Genomic DNA, 17,171 nt, shown 5'->3' on the forward strand with positions numbered 1-17,171 from the left:
AACATACACAGGTAAAAAAAACGTTTTAATCAGTTTATCCCCGACATCCTTTATCAATTTTAGATGAACATAAATAAAAAACTCCCATTACATAACGCACAAGGAGTGCAATGCAGAATTCTGCCACGTGACTCTGGTGCGGCCATAGGTGTTACTTGATTTGGTTTAAACTCTTCTTCAATAAGGTGAAACCAATTTTGAGAAAAATAAATGAATAAAATATTTGACATGTTGTGTTTACATACACTGTGTTCTTCGTAGCCAGGATGTCCCGGGCGATAAGTGAATTTCGCCCACTGTCAGTTGTGACAATTGGGTCCTAAAATGTTGGATGAAATCTTGTTTTTATTTATTGACACGAAAGAGCATGTTACTGCAACTATTTTAGCAATTTTTCCCGCTCAAATGACGGCTATATCATATTTAAACTTTAATTTAAAAATTGGGGCCATAAATGAACCTTGACACTTTTGATCATGTTTGACGTTCGCTCAATCGACAAAAACACCACAGGGCTTTTAGTTTTAACACTGGGGTTGTTCCTATTTGACATATCGGAAGGGACACGGAAAGCAAAATACACCCAAAATTTAAGTTTAAGCCAAGGAGTGTGGCAAAATCTAAAAAAATGTTTTTTGGACTCAAACAAAAGAAAAACATTAAAATATGAGTAAAGGGCTTATTCACAAATATCATAACGCTGAAGTGGGTGGGTGGGTGTCCTTAAGATGTTACAGCTCATACAAAATTTGTAAGATGTTCATACAAAAAGCGTTATGCGGGGGTGGGTGGGTATCAAAACTGGCCATTTTCGGCGTTATGAAATTTGTGAATGAACCCAAACTTGTGTTTTTGGCCTAAACTTAAGCGTATGGCACTAAAATTGGTACAGGCCTTTCGGACCCTATTATCGATCCGTTAGGTTACTTTTGATATTTTTCTGTTTCATTTTCGTAGAGAATTTTCCCAAATATCCGCATTTAATCGTTTCTAATCTTTTCAACGTTTTTCTAACCCTCATATTTCCAAAATAAGACACTGGAAGTGTTATTTAGGATGAAAAATCCTAGACTTTCGACTGAAAAGCGTTCAAAGATTTTTGCAGACTGGCGAGGGGCATTTCCAAATCTACGACGACGTCACGCTGCACCTTCCAGCGGGAAGAAATCGTTTACTGCGGGCCGTGTTTACAAAAAATGAACGATTTTGCTGCGCATTCATTCATTCCATGTTCATCCGGTGAACATTCCTTCACTGGATGTTGGTCCGGATGTCATTTCATGTAAACACGGCCCGCATTTAGAGCGTAAAGCTAAGTATGCTGTTTCACTCAAGAAAAATAAATAAATTCCTTGACTGAATGGGTCAAGAAATTTCCTACAGAGAGCCCCCTTTGAAGTGACATTTCTTCTCAACTGCGTACTGTGATCAGAAAAATGTGATTTTCTTAACCATTTCTTGGAAGAAATTTTCCACGCATCGAGATAGGCGATTCCTTTTCTTGTCAGTAGCAAACCAGTCTTAAAATAAAAAGAAAATCGACAATAAAAGAAGACTGTGGATAAGTCCAGGATAAGTCCACAGACAAACAGACGTAACACTTAGAACAAATCTCGATCAAATGCATAGTCATGAGGACATGTACGCCCAATGCTAAAATCGGTGTATTTGGCCGACGCACCAACAGATGGCGGTAGTGAGCAAACGTCAATCACGAACAAGAACGATGCGAGCGCTGCGGGTGGCGGATTGGCCACCTACCATATTTTCGAATCATCCGTTAAAAAGGTGGTCGATGCAAAACGATGGGGGTGTGACGTCTGTTTGTCTGTGATAAGTCCACAGACAAACAGACGTAACACTTAGAACAAATCGCGATCAAAATCATAGTCACGAAGACATGTACGCCCAATGCTAAAATCGGTGTGTTTGGCCGATGTACCAACAGATGGCGGTAGTGTGTAAACGTCAAACGCGAACAAAAACTACACACTTAGATTTTTTCTCGTTGTTCGGTAAATTATCTTACCGGAAACGTACTGTAAATAAATATTTAACTAAGGTTTCGGTAATGCAGACGAGATTTACCGAAAAACCTTAAATGTATAAAAAAATCAAAACAATATTCCACGAGTTTTACCGAAATCGTCGTTTCATTACCGAAAAAACTGTAAATCGTTTAGATTCGCCGTAGACTGTAAGTTTTTACTGTACTTCAGTTCAATATGCTCAATGCTTTACCGAACAAACGGTAATTTGAAAATTCTGAGGCCACCATGTTTGTCTCTAAGTGCTAATCAACAAGATCAGATGAATAGCATCTGTTTTTTAACTACAGCAGCGCGATTAGCGTCCGGTACGTATTTTACGTAAATATGACCAGAGTGTTTCTATGAAGATGGAAATAAATGTTTTCGTTGTAGTATACAGCCGCCAATTTACGTTCCCGGATTGCAGCATCGCGTTACGAGCACAACTACCCATGACAGAATCGCACCGGCAGCGGTTTTCTTCATAGGGGGTAAACAGCCAGGATTGTTGTCCGATGTCCTACCTGATCCCGCTGACGGTGTTCAATGGCCTACTCTTCATCTAAAGGAAACAGCAGAATTCGCGAAATAAATTGATTCATTATATTTGATTCCAATATAAATTTCGTTGTTTTTTTTATAATTCTATTCTATTCTACCTGCTGTTACGAACAAAGCGTTCGGTAATTTATTTAACATTTCGTTCGGTAATATTCTGCGAACATACTGTAAATTTTTGACAGCTGTGTGTTGATTAAAGTTACAGGTTATTCGGTAATTCTTAACTTTACCGAAAGCATTACCGAGCGCTCAGCGGTTTTTATTTCGGTAAAAAAATTACCGAAGTCGGTGATATTTTCTAAGTGTGTATGCGAGCGCTGCGGGTGGTGGATTGGCCACCTACCATATATTTGAATCGGTCGTTAAAAAGGTGGTCGATGGACATTGGTGAGAGTGTGACGTCTGTTTGTCTGTGATAAGTCCATGCAAGTTTTATTCACCTTGAGGTCTTGTAATCGACAAAAATACCGGGCATCACTGTTTTCAAACTTTGCGTTTTCTTCCGCGAACGCGATCCATCTCGCAGCTTGAAAGTGCAAAATTTTCTTGACGGAGCCGGCCCACCGGACTGTCACCAGTGTCAAAACACCAACCGAACTGTCAAAGTTTGCGTTCGACTGTTTCCTGCGTTTCCGTCTTTCTTTCCCAACGTCAAGATGGCTGATCAGGTACTGTTTGGCTATCGGTGCTCCGTAAAATATAAGGATTTTGTGCTTGTTCGGTGGTGAAACTTGAACTTTTGCCGACGCTGTGCTGGAATTTTTAGTGAGCATTGACGGTGCATGAAAAGTTTAGGGCCCGGGTGGCTACTTTTCACGCAAAAGCGATAGTTTCACACGTGTATACAAAAGTGTTTCGATCGATTCGAAAACAAAACGTCTCGGGAGTGAAGTTTCGGCTGTTTCCTTGCCAAAATGATGAAAAAATCATGACGGTCTGCTGACACCAAAGTGAAGAATGTCAGATTACCAACCCAATTATAATCGTAACTGATTTGTGTGAGGAACCGGTGCCACTTTGGAGTGGAATTTCGCTCCCGGGAGGATTTTGTTTACACGGTCGTGCGGCAGAGCTGTCAAAAGTGATTCTAACCAAACTCTTCTCTCTTGCCTTTCTCGGATGTCGCCCTTTCATGGTTCTCCGGACAGAACGAGCGTGCGTTCCAGAAGCAAAACGGTGTCAACCTGAACCGTAAACAGGTCAACAAGAAGAAGGGTCTGCGCCTGCACCACAGCATCGGTCTCGGATTCAAGACCCCCAAGGAGGTAAGTGTTCGCGAGAACCGCAATCCCATCTCGTATCGATGTTCTTTGATTGGGCTGAAATTTTCAGGGTTTGTTTCATTATAGAAGGTATTTAGCAAAATTTCAGATTTTTATTTTAGGGGGAAAGTGGGGCAAAACAACCCCTAATGGTTTCATGTCACAAAACATGAAACATAAAAAGTACAGGCGATCGTAGAACATCGATACATGAATCCAGTATTGTCTGCCGGGTGCTTCCAACATGATGATACCCCTCACGATGGTCTTCTGAACACCACATGAGGATACCCTCTTCTAAACCCAATAATTTGTCTGACCGGAATGCACCTCCCTATAAGCTGTTGCCCTCGAAACTAGTATAGAACGCTACCCCAACAGTAACACTAATCCTCCTTCCATTCATTTTAGGCCATCGCCGGTACCTACATCGACAAGAAATGCCCCTTCACCGGACACATCGCCATCCGTGGCCGCATCCTGACCGGAGTGGTCCGTAAGATGAAGATGCAGCGGACGATTGTGATCCGTCGTGACTATCTGCACTTCATCCGCAAGTACGACCGTTTCGAGAAGCGCCACCGGAACCTGAGCGTGCATCTGTCGCCGTGCTTTAGGTGAGTGTCAATAGCCGAAGCAATCCGAGACCATGGTCGGTCAAACGCAAGTGTTCACTCTGTGTCATTCGGAACACCCATAGAATGATGCTATTTAATCTTGCGATAGTAAACCTTTTCAAGCGGCATAACTATTCACGGAACGGTTCACGGTTCTCATACGAGGCCAATTGGCGTTTCGATGCAAGTAGCTGCTACATTTGTCGTACCAAGTTCGTACCCTGTTCATAACTTGATTAACTCGAGGCTTAGGAATCAACTCCAGAATCACCTGTAGTAGTCTGACCAACATTACTTCTTAAGGGCAGGTAACACTAGCTGGTTTCTTGTTTGAGAGATCCTTTAAATGTCTATTTCTAATTAAAGGCCTCGAAAACCTCTTTTTTCAACAAAAGTGGTCTTTAAAATCACTTTCCTTCTTCACATGCTCTACAGGAATTTCTTTTTCTCCAGAAATAACTCTAGAGAACCTTTCAAAATTTGCTGCATTCCGTGCAGCAAACCCTGTAGGATTATTATCAAGGCATTCGATTGATTATTTTTAAAGAATTATGTTAGAAATTAGCATAGCATAGCATAAACTGACTGCACATGTCAATGGTTGCTATTCCGTGATTGATCGGAACTGGTAAGAATTGCACTACGATCCACAATCACCACGGGAAGGGCGATTATTAGTGAGGGAGGAAAAGATCTGGGAGTCACCTTTGGTCAGTGATGCGATCCATGGATCAGGAGGAAAAATACGACTTATACTTAAAGGTAGTTTTATATTTTTGTATCGAGAAGTTTTTGGTAGAAGATTTAAAAAAATACGTGAACATATATAATGTCGAACTATTCAAAAGAAGTTATTATAAATGGCGAAAAGAGAAAAATATATGTATATATTTTGAATTATATGAAATAGGAGTAATGCCGACACTTGTAGTGACGAACCATACAATGTTTGTTTGAATATTACATAAAAGTAACGCTTTTATTAAAATATTTGTTTTCATAAGCATGAAACGAGCTCACCAGTTGGTAATCCATCTTCGACTAAACACGAATATCTTTTCGCACTCACACAGCGCAAACAGCAAAATTTCTCGACGTCCCGAAAACGAAGCGTCTTGCTTGGGCTTTCCGAAGCACTGCCTTCAAGAATTATGTTAGAAATTAAACTAGAAAGTCCTCAAGAGTTCAGGAATTCTTTCAGACATCCTTGCAGAGGTTCCCTTGGTAATTTGCAGTACACATCCCGCAAAGAATTCCTGGATAAGTTATTTGAAAACATCCTTGGGAAATTTATCAACGAATTTCTGGAGGAATTCCAGAAGCAATCTTATGAGAAATCTTGGGATTAACTCGTGAAGATATTCTTAGAGATCCTGGGTGAAATCTTGAATAAAGTCTGAACGACAAATTTGGAGGAAATCCTAAGAAATATGGAAATCGTTGGAACAATCATTGAAGGACCTTGGACTTTTTTTTTCAGAAATTTCTGAAAGAATTTTTGGACATATTCTCCGAATGTGGAATCTCTGCAGTATTTTCTGGGATTATCCTTAAAAAAAATTGCAGTTTGAACTCTTCAAGGTATATCGTCCTTGACAAAATTTGTGTATGGATTCATTCATGAATTTCTCTGTTTTATTCAAAAAATGAACCCGGCAATTCAATTTTCTGATGGTTTCTGGAGTTGTTTCTTCAAAATCCGAGCGGACGGTCAAAAGCAAGTGTTCACTCTGTGTCATCCGGAATACCCATCGGATGATGCTATTTAATCTTGCGACAGTAGAACTTTTACAAGCGGCATAACTATTCACGGAACGGTTCACGGTTCTCGTTCATCCGGGGCCAATTGGCGTTTCGATGCAAGTAGCTGCTACATTCGTTTATCGTATCAGAGAAGACCGACTCCAGAAACACGGAAGAATTTCATAAACCACAACGCACTCCATAATGGTTGGAATTACGTGGAGATCTTTTAGGATGACTTTTAGGATTTACACTTAAATAGTTTTAAGATTTACACTAGAATGGCTGTGAGAATAATTCCGCGAGTTCGCCCAGAAATTTCATAAATTACCTTCCAGCAAAATATGCATATATATTCCGCGTAAAAAAATGTAAAATTTGACATTGTCATGTTTTTCTAAACTCTTCGAGGAAGTTTTCCATGAACTGCTTCAATTAATCCTCCAGAGATTCATTCGGAAATACATTCAGAGACTGCTCCAGGGATTCCTCCAGAAATTTATCTAAATTCCTCCAACAGTTCTTCTAGAAACCTAGATATTTGTACAGAAGTTCAGTGCACAATTTTCTTCCAAAGGATGTGTTAGATTAACTAGCCCAATTTAATTTGGAAGTGATTATGAGTTTGCGCTTTTTTCTAATTATCTTACTCCTCATAGCAATACACTTAGGTTTCGGAATTTCTCCAGGAAGTCCCAAATTCGTATTGCTCACGTATTTTTGCATGATGTTCATTTTACCACTAACAGCTGTTCATTTTACCCACATAGAGCTTTACATATTCCTCTTTTTCTTTTAGAAACAAGATGATATTCTTAAGGTGTTCATTTTACTACCCCTTCCCCTATCAGAAAAAAATGCAGGCATAAAACAGAATATAATAATATATTGCACCGTTTCAATGGTAATTTTTATTTTTTTTTTCACCAATTTATCTAAATAGTGCTCAAAGGTTTCCTCAAGGGTCCAGAAGTTCCTTCAGAGTTGCAGTTTTTTTTGGTATTCTTCAAAGACTTCTATAATAGGTATTCCTACAAACATAATCTTGAAGAAATACCCACACAGATTTCTGGATAAATTATTTAAAAATTACCTTATGAAATACCTGAAAGTCCTGAAAGATTTTCTGGAGTGAGGAAGAATCTTTGGAGAAATTAATGATCGAATTCTTGACATCACTGAATGAATCTTAATTGAATTCTTAAAGCAGGGTGGCCACCGAACCGGGAGAAACGGAAAAAAGACGGGAATTAAAATCTACCGGGGAAAAGACCGGAAAAAAAACGGGAATTTAAGACGGTCACCGGGAAAAACGTTTTGAACGAACATTTTCAAGCTCTAAATCAGGCCTGCCCAACCTTTTTGGCTCTTTTTTTTTAACATAAATGGTTGATGCGTGCAAGAAAGCTTAATATTGTATCTAACTGATCCACGTATAAAAAAATCGCACAAATTTTTCTACTTAATTGCATCGGCAGCCTTAAATATAAGATACATTTTAAGCTTACATTACGGATTGAATAGATATACAACAGAGCTTTCATTTGATGTAAACATTTCTAACATCAGTCATTTATGTCGAAAATGAGACAAAAAGGTTGGGCAGGCCTGCTCTAAATCTACACATTACTAAAAATATATTTTAGAAAATAACGAGTTTGTGCAACTTATTTTTGGTGGTTTGTAGATTTAGAGCTTGAAAATGTTCGTGCAAAACGTTTTTCCCAGTCATCTCAAATTCCCGATCTATAGTTTTGGACAAATAACTTTTATTGGATTGTATTACACATCAATGATTTAATTTATTTCTTGCTACATAATATTTCTTAAAAATGTTCCACTATTCTCAAAGGTTAGCAATTTTTCAAAATATTTTTAGAATTTTGCCTCCGGTGCTAATATTTTCTAAATTTTTCCCTATCCTTTTCAATTGTAAGTTTTGGATCATATTTCAATAACTTCTTGCAGAAGGCTTCAGCACTCAAATATATTGGAATGAAAATTTGATCATAATATAAATAATAAGCAAAAACTTGGATAATTTTGAAAACTGTACCGGAAAAAGCGGGAATTTGAAAATGGAAATTTGGTGGCGTTAAAGATACCCTGAACAAAAAACTTGGATCATTTTTGTTTTAATAGATAATAGGCGTCGTTTTAGTTTTTAAAAAAGGTTTTGAGGGGGAAATTCTGGGAAAATTTATGGAACAATTACTGGATCAATTCTTGGAAGATTGAGGAGAGTTCCATGAGAAATATTTTGAAATTACAGTTAACTCTCCCGTACTCGATATTCCGTATCTCAATATCGAGGTAGAGAACCATAGTAAAAGTTGGTTTTCATGGCTACCTTGATGGTCCATTGAATCGCATTTGCACTGGTTTCATGTTCTGTAATTCGATAACTCCTAACTCGATGACCCCTTCAATATCGAGATATCCCAATAAAACTTTCTGGATGAACTTAAAAGTTATCCTGCCAGAAAGTTTTGAATCAATTCCTTCCTATAGAAGTAATTGAATCTTCGGAGCAGGGGTTGAATTCTGAGAGAATCACTTATCGCTCTCTGTAACATACATGAGAGTCTGTTTATCGTCTACTGATACAGCTCTGTTTGTATCGGGGGGATAACAGTGCGTAATAAAACACATCTAAACATGCTTAAAACCTGGGGACACTATTTCCATAGGATGGATGTACGGGGATTGTTTATCATGCCTGTAAAATAGAACACCTGCCCCCAATAAGTTTCAAAATATGCACAATATATAACTAACCTCAATATCGTTTCCCAAATCCCTCTATCTATCTTTGCAGAGACGTTGAGGCCGGAGATATCGTGACCGTTGGCGAGTGCCGACCCCTGTCCAAAACCGTGCGCTTCAATGTGCTGAAGGTGAGCAAGCTCGCCGGAGCCAAGAAGAAGTTCAACAAGTTCTAATATGCTAAGCGTGAGAAGAATACGAGAGGCGGTATGTTGTAACGGAAAGTGGATGCAAGGAGAGAAATAAATTCCATTGGAAAAAAATCTAACACCGGAAACTCGAAATGGTTTATTTTGAAAGAAATTCGTCCTTTCACTGTTGATGATATCGTATAAATCGAGTTCACAATTTTGCGTATAAATGGCCACAGTAGTGAATGTCTCGCAAAAATATACAAGCTCCATATTCCGATGGGTTATGACAATATAGTTTGAATAACGTCAATACTTTTAGTTTATTGTTTTGCATAATGAAACAACGAGAAATTTTCAGAATATGGAACACACTGTTCAGTAAGTTTGATAGGAAGCGTGGGTCATAGGTTTGATTACCAAATCGGTGGGTTTATTCTACGAGTGGCGTGAGGTGACAATTGTCGACTCGAGTGAAGTGACTCTCCATTTGATTTAGGGTTTATTCACAAATTTTATAACGCCTAAAATGCCCATTTTCGACACCCACCCACCCCTTTGTAACGCTTTTTGTATGAACAATTTTAAAAATTTGTATGAGCCGTAACAACACGAGGACACCCACCCACCCCCTTCAGCGTTATGGAATTTGTGAATGAGCCCTTACACGACGAGTCACTTCGCTCGAGTCGACAATTGTCACTTCACGCCACTCGTAGAATAGACCCTCTGTTCTGTGATTCGCTCATTTCCGTTAAAGCCGTACAGGACGTCATTATAATCATCCTATCCATTTGAAGAAGCAAATCTCAAGTACTACTACATATATCGATGCGAAAAAATTGTTCTATATTCTATACATGTAGTGTACAATCCATAAAATTTTCAGCTTCATCGGTTCGCAAAAACTCGAGATTTGTTTCTGCAAAGTTTTGATGGTAATTGTTAGAGTGAGACAAAAGATAGGGGAAATAACACGATCTCCCGTGTCAGAATACACAGCGTACGGCCCTGAATAGAAATCTGTTTTAGTGTGTATGCCGACTAAACGAAACGCCGAAAGGTATGCTAAGTCGTTCAGTCAAAATCAGTAGGTTAAGTACCTGAATAGAAATTTTTTACAGTGTACGCCGACTGGAAGAAACGCCGAAAGGTATGCTTTTGTTGATACATCGTATACACACTAAAAAGTTATCTATGTAGAGATCGAGTTGGCGCTACTCAGAAATCGATATAAAAGATTGAATGTAGGATTTATGCTTATCCTTAGTTGCATGACCCCCCTCTCTCCATACCTACACGGAGAAAACGAAGTACTCAAATTTGGGTTCATTTAACCCAACTCGGCACGTTCGTGCGTTACCCCAAATTTGAGTAAATAGCCTAGTACTCAAATTTGAGTAGCTGCATTGAATTATATCGGTAGGTAGTATTTACCCAATGTAACCTCAGGTGAAAAAACTCAAAATTAGGTAAATTTTTAATCGAAGTGAAATGCAAACAAACAGTCAAAAATGCTTGAGACAATTTTTTGTGATTGATAAAGACATACAGAATTCAATCATTATTTTTTTAAATTTTATTCTATTTTATCTTACGAAATTATTATCACATTTTTAAATAAAATGTTCACTTCATCACATTTACACCAATCATTCTGTCTGTTCCGATCTCCGGGAGCACGAACCGGATGGGTGTCTGGAACGGCAGCAACGGCAGTAATCAGCTTTTAGGTTCCAGAAATCGTGCATGGTGGTTGACAGGAACGGCGAGCAGAATTTACCGGCAACTGGAACTTCATCATTCCGAGAATCGTTGACCCAGGATGATTGGATTTCCTGAAAAGGAAGGGATTGTTTTACAATATAGTTTTGGCACACCAAATTCTTCGATGAACGTTTACCTTTTTCCTGAACATTTTCTGGCCAGCTGCTGGAATTTTGTGTAAAACGACGTCAGGAACACAAATACTAAAGCACACATAATGTTCTCAAAAAATTTTGGGATTTTTTGTAAAGAAAATTACGATTTTTCGGCTAATGCGTCTGACTCCGACGATGACAGATTTGAAATGTTCAGCTTTGACATTTCAAAATGGCAGACGCATTTTTTCATCCAAAATTGAGTATAAACTACTCAATGGCTAGTACGCAATCTGAACTTTGTGTTTTTTAAGTGTTTGACAAATTAATGATCGCTTTACATTCTTGTGTGATTAACTGGTTAGATGTAATTTTGAAGTGATTTTATATTAGGGTATACCAGCAGTAAATAATATGTGTAAACAAAATAATTTATTATCATATTTTCTAATATGACAGAACGTCAGTAGGGCGCAATAAATTGTACAAGTATTATTTTACTCAAATTTGAGTTTTTGTTGAACCACTCAAATTTTGGGTTGAATTTACGTATTTGGCAGAATGTAAATCACCCATATCTTCAGATCCACAGTCTTTACTTAATTTTGAGTATAAAAATACTTATTTTTGAGTACTTCGTTTTCTCCGTGTACGGAAAAGAAAATCAACCTAGTTTAATCATATGGGTAAACGCAGGGTGGGTGTACGGCTGTCAACTACAAACAAAGCTCGCCTAACAATCATCCACAGACAAACAGACGTAACACTTAGAACAAATCTCGATCAAAATCATAGTCACGAGGACATGTACGCCCAATGGTAAAATCGGTGCGTTTGGCCGACAGGCCAACAGATGGCAGTAGTGTTTAAACGTCAAACACGAACAAAAACGATGCGAGCGCTGCGGGTGGCGGATTGGCCACCTACCATATTTTTGAATCGACCGTTAAAAAGGTGGTCGATGGACAATGATGAGAGTGTGACGTCTGTTTGTCTGTGAATCATCTCTCGGGCGGGCCGTCCCAAACAGCATCATCTCTCACACGGGCGGACCCAAACAGCACAGGTCGAACGCGGGCCATGCCAGACAGCAAATGCTGATGCATTTCAACACTCAAACAGCGGGATGCCTAGCAGCGTTGTGAGCCAAACGAATACACTCACAAAACATGTACGGTAGGCGAACCTCGTTGCGTATACCCCCCCTGGGTAAACGTGGTTTACGGTCTAAGCGAAGGTGAAGAAATTGGCCCTTCAAGTTTACGGTTAAACTACCCGGTCAACCATATCTTTAAATTTCTTCACTTTTCTTTATATCGAGCTTTAAAGACACTCATATAACAAATCGATAGCGATCGTCATCGATTCGTAAAAAAAAATAACTGTGCGTAACCCGGTCAACCATCCTATGAAGTACTTCAAATATCTTTATCCAATAATAAATATTTCTGTCGCTTGTTCTTCACTGTTCATTTCGTTACGTATATTCAAGTATCTGCATTAATCTATAAAACCTTATGAGTGTCTTTCTTTATCAAGCATACAATATAGATCTTCAAAGAAATGATACTAAATTTCGTTAGATCATGTTTTATCGAATGGGCTTTAGTCACCTTCATGAATATTCATCGAAAAACGTGTAACGAATGATGTCAATGTAAAGTTATATATTGACAAAGAAAAATGAAGCTTTGTATCGAATCACCTTTATCATTCTTTTCCGTATCGTTTCGTAAAGCAGAGTAAAGGTATTCTGGTATATCGCATGGCAGGTCTCGATGTTTTGATTTTCCAAGGATCGGCATATTTGAGACCGAATATGATTCTGCATGGCTTTTTCGGATTTTTTCTTTCAGATCCGAAACATTACTGATAAGCATTTTAAATATCATAACCAGAAGGATGCTCTTGAATTGGTAGGTGTTATCGCAAATATGTATGCGCAATAAACATGCCTGCTGCTAGATTGCTGGCCATTCTTGAGGCCTAGTTTATGAATGCCTCTTGCCACCCTCAGGAATGTGTTATAGTGTGGCATAGTTGATAAGTGTCCTTCGGCTTGCTATTCCTCTAACAATTAGAGTTCAATTCCCAATCAAAAGGATATTGACAAAAAAAATCATATTAAACATAAACGGTTCGGCTCGCATGGAACCCCACAAATGTTTTGGTTAATGATTATTTTTTTCAAAGTCGGTAAAGCAGAAGAAGTCCGCTTATTTTGTTTCGAAATTTTGATAACATTTATCGAATATTCTTTACGCAAAGTTATTTTTTTTACGAATCGATGACGATCGCTATCGATTTGTTATATGAGTGTCTTTAAAGCTCGATATAAAGAAAAGTGAAGAAATTTAAAGATATGGTTGACCGGGAAATTCATGAAGGTGACTAAAGCCTATTCGATAAAACATGATCTAACGAAATTTAGTATCATTTCTTTGAAGATCTATATTGTATGCTTGATAAAGAAAGACACTCATAAGGTTTATAGATTAATGCAGATACTTGAATATACGTAACGAAATGAACAGTAAAGAACAAGCGACAGAAATATTTATTATTGGATAAAGATATTTGAAGTAGTTCATAGGATGGTTGACCGGGTAGGTTTAAAGCCTACACGCCAACAAATTTTGTTGTATAATCTACCGAATCCATGGTAGTTAAGTTTACTATAATCTGGTAAAAATCACTGAGCAGTGTAGTAAATGTGACTATGTCCATGAGCCTCTGTACGTGCCATAAATTCTTTTGTTCTTTTGTCTTGTTCCCGTTGTGATTTATCGGTGTAGATTGTGAACCCCTGTTCGATCTCTTTGAGCAATTTACAACGACCGTGTTTTATGTTGTAAATGTAGCTTTAGCTGTAAGTTTATTTATCATTAGTTTTAAGGTAATTCAATTGTTGCATGGTACTTACAAAAATCGGTATAAGAGGGTATTTTGACACAATTCAACCGTACTAACGAATTCTCACACGTGTAATCTGTAGATTTACTATAAGTTAGGTTAAGTTTTAACAAATTAGATATAACAACTTACAATTTGTGTGTGCATGAACTTTTATAATAGGGAACAAATTTACTGTTTAGAAACAGCTTGAGAATAACTGTAAGTTCAAATTTAGTTGTAGTTTAGAATAATCAAATAATCAAAGTTTTAGAAATCACCTTTTACAAATTACTTGCTATCTGGTTTGCTCTCTAGCTATCAATGATAAGAATGACATAGCAGATCATTGCATTGTCTCTTTGTCATGCCATCGGTTTGACAGACCGTTGAACGGTTGACTCCTGTCGTCATTGACATGTGACCAGAAGTGCTGCCAGTATCAACATCCTCTCCCCCGTAACACTGGCCACCAGGTCCAGTTTTACTATCTTCGTCAACCTCTAGTACTGCCAACCTAGCCACAGGTCTACGCACAAGCCCCCTCGCAGTTTGAACAATAGCTTGCCGAATTCTCCCATCCGCCCCTTGTATCACTTGAACTACGCGGCCTCTAGTCCACTCGTTTCTGTTTCCTTCGCCAATTACTAGCACCAACTGTCCGTCAGCTATGGCTCGTGCTTCACCACACCACTTAGGCCGTTTCGTCAGCGTGGGCAGATATTCCCTTATCCACCTTCTCCAAAATACGTCCAGCTGTTGTTGAACTTGGTGCCACGATGAACGGAGGGCATCCGACGAACTGGTTGCTTCTACTGCAGGCTGACGGACGCCACTTGAATTGCCCAGCAAAAAGTGATTCGGAGTAAGTGCCTCACTTTCCTCCGACGTCAGTGGCAGATACGTTAATGGACGGCAGTTCACAATTGCTTCAGCTTCCACCATAAATATTTCCAACAGCTCGTCGTCCAACTTGCGGTTATTGTTGTACGCAGTCTCTACAGCAGCTTTGATGGAACGCACCATCCGCTCCCATGCTCCGCCCATGTGCGGAGTGCCAGGTGGGTTAAACACCCATTTGGTTGCCGTTCCTGTAAAGGTAACGGCCAACTGCTCCTCTTGCTCCTTCAGCAATCTAGCGGCTCCCACAAAATTAGTGCCGTTATCCGAATAGATTTCGGCTGGTGCTCCTCTACGGCAGATGAAGCGGCGAATGCATTTGACACACGAATCAGTAGTCAGGCTATGAGCAACTTCTACGTGCACCGCTCGTATTGTTAAGCACGTAAAAACGGCTATCCAGCGTTTTGCGATACTCCTCCCTATCTTTACCATTAGCGGACCAAAGAAATCTAAGCCGGTATAGGTGAACGGTCTTACAAAGGACGCCATTCGTGCTAATGGTAAAGGTGCCATGCGGGGAATTTTCGGTAAGCTCTTATAGATACGACACCATTGACACGCCTTGGCTGCGCTATTGACCGCCATCCTGAGCCGTGGGATGTAGTATGACTGCCGCACCTCGTTCACCACAGTTTCAGTGTTTCCGTGCAGGAATCTACGATGGTAGTTGTCCAGCAACAACATCGTAAATTTGTGTTGCCTTGGGAGGATCACAGGGAACTTCGTTTCCTTGTCAACGTTTGGAGCCGCTCCAATTCTACCATCGACGCGAATAATGGCTTGCTCATCTAGCATTGGACATAATTGATGAAGAGCACTGCTTTTATCTAAGGGTATTTGTTCCGTTATCGACTTCGATTGATTGTGCTTCAGGACCGTCATCTCATCTGGGAAGCACTGCCACTGTGTCTCTCGAATAAGTAGGTTTTTGGCACTTTGGAGTTCTTCCGATGATAGTGGACCAACGAATCTTTCACATCGTGTGATCTTCCGCTTTAGGTTTTCCACGAAACGGTAAACGTAAGCGGTAGCCCGGATTGCTTTAGTCAATCGGGAAAAGCGCCCAAGTTCTACGAGACGTTCTGGAATACGTGCTGCCTTGTGAGTGTAACAGGGACGTAGCTCTTCTTCTGTTGATGGCTTGTTCACTTTCTGTTCCGGCCATGCCGGTTCCGACGATCCAAGAAACGCAGGACCTTTGAACCAAATGGAGTTCGCAGTTAGGTCAGGCCCGTGGCCCCATTTTGTAGCGATGTCAGCAGGGTTATGCTTGGTGGGAACCCAACGCCAATTTTCCACATCGGTGATCGTCAGCAATTCTCCCACTCTACATGCGACGAATTGCTTATACCGTCGATGATCAGCCCGCAGCCAGCAGAGGACGGTTGCTGAATCGCTCCAAAACACTTTTCTTGTAATGCGTACGGTATGATTTTCTTCAATAAACTGCGACAGACGAGCGCCTAGTACTGCGGCCAGCAGTTCCAGGCGGGGGATTGATAACGTTTTCAGAGGGGCAACCTTAGTTTTCGCTGCGACGAGCGCGCATTCGGTGATTCCATCAGCGTTCGACGTACGAAAATACCCAATCGCACAATACGCAGATTCGCTGGCATCTACAAATATGTGGAGTTGGAGATCTTGGTATCGCTGTTTGGTGGCACATGAGAAGTAACACCGAGGAATTTTGAGGCTGCGAACCTCTTCGAATAGCCTTATCCAATTCTTCCACCTTTGATACAGTTCTTCGTTCACCTTTTCATCCCACTGTATTCCTTCTCTCCAGACTTCTTGTAGAAGAATCTTCCCGTGCACTACAAACAGGCTCAATAGGCCCAGCGGGTCGAACAGCGACATTAAACATTTCAGCATCTGCCTTTTGGTAGGATGTTCGTCAGCCCTGATCAGATCACTGATTTCCTGCTTCATCGCAGTTGAGAAACTGAAGGCGTCTTCTTGCGTCAACCACAAGAGTCCGAGTACCCGCTCGTAATCGTTTTGTTTATCCGCTGCGAATCTCTTATCTTCTCCGGGTTTTCCTTCTCCTAAAGCGTCCAGGACATCTCTGCTATTCGATAGCCAGTTTCTTAGCTCAAATCCGCCCTCTTTGTGAATGAAACGCATTTCCTGTGACACCTTGATCGCCTCTTCTGCGGACTCGTAGCTCTCTAGGGAGTCGTCCACGTAATGGTTGTCCACGATGCCTTCAACTGCTCGAGGGTATAGCCCTTGGAACTCCTTCGCGTTTCTGTTCTTGATATATTGAGCAGACGCCGGGGAGCATGTAGAGCCGAACGTAGCAACATCCATAAGGTACACATCAGGTGTTTTGGAAGGATCGTTACGCCAAAGAAACCGCTGGGAATGGCGATCTTCTTTGCGAATTAAAATTTGGTGGAACATC

At 40.0% G+C, this 17,171-nt stretch overlaps 1 protein-coding gene across 1 annotated transcript; it reads left to right on the forward strand.

Annotated features, from left to right (window-relative positions):
• The first annotated feature begins 3,132 nt into the window (after nucleotides 1-3,132).
• Nucleotides 3,133-9,256, forward strand: LOC5574485 (40S ribosomal protein S11). Its single transcript, XM_001655096.2, has 4 exons — nucleotides 3,133-3,259; nucleotides 3,740-3,856; nucleotides 4,265-4,470; nucleotides 9,032-9,256. The coding sequence occupies exons 1-4, from the start codon at nucleotides 3,248-3,250 to the stop codon at nucleotides 9,153-9,155; spliced, it is 459 nt and encodes a 152-aa protein (XP_001655146.1). The 5' UTR covers nucleotides 3,133-3,247; the 3' UTR covers nucleotides 9,156-9,256.
• Nucleotides 9,257-17,171: the final 7,915 nt, after the last annotated feature.

This window comes from Aedes aegypti, chromosome 2 (genome assembly GCF_002204515.2).
Source record: "Aedes aegypti strain LVP_AGWG chromosome 2, AaegL5.0 Primary Assembly, whole genome shotgun sequence".
NCBI lineage: Eukaryota > Metazoa > Arthropoda > Insecta > Diptera > Culicidae > Aedes > Aedes aegypti.

Coding starts and splice junctions, on each gene's coding strand:
- LOC5574485 (XM_001655096.2), top strand. Junction 3,857..4,264: donor GATTCAAGACCCCCAAGGAG/GTAAGTGTTCGC, acceptor CATTCATTTTAG/GCCATCGCCGGTACCTACAT. Junction 4,471..9,031: donor CATCTGTCGCCGTGCTTTAG/GTGAGTGTCAAT, acceptor CTATCTTTGCAG/AGACGTTGAGGCCGGAGATA.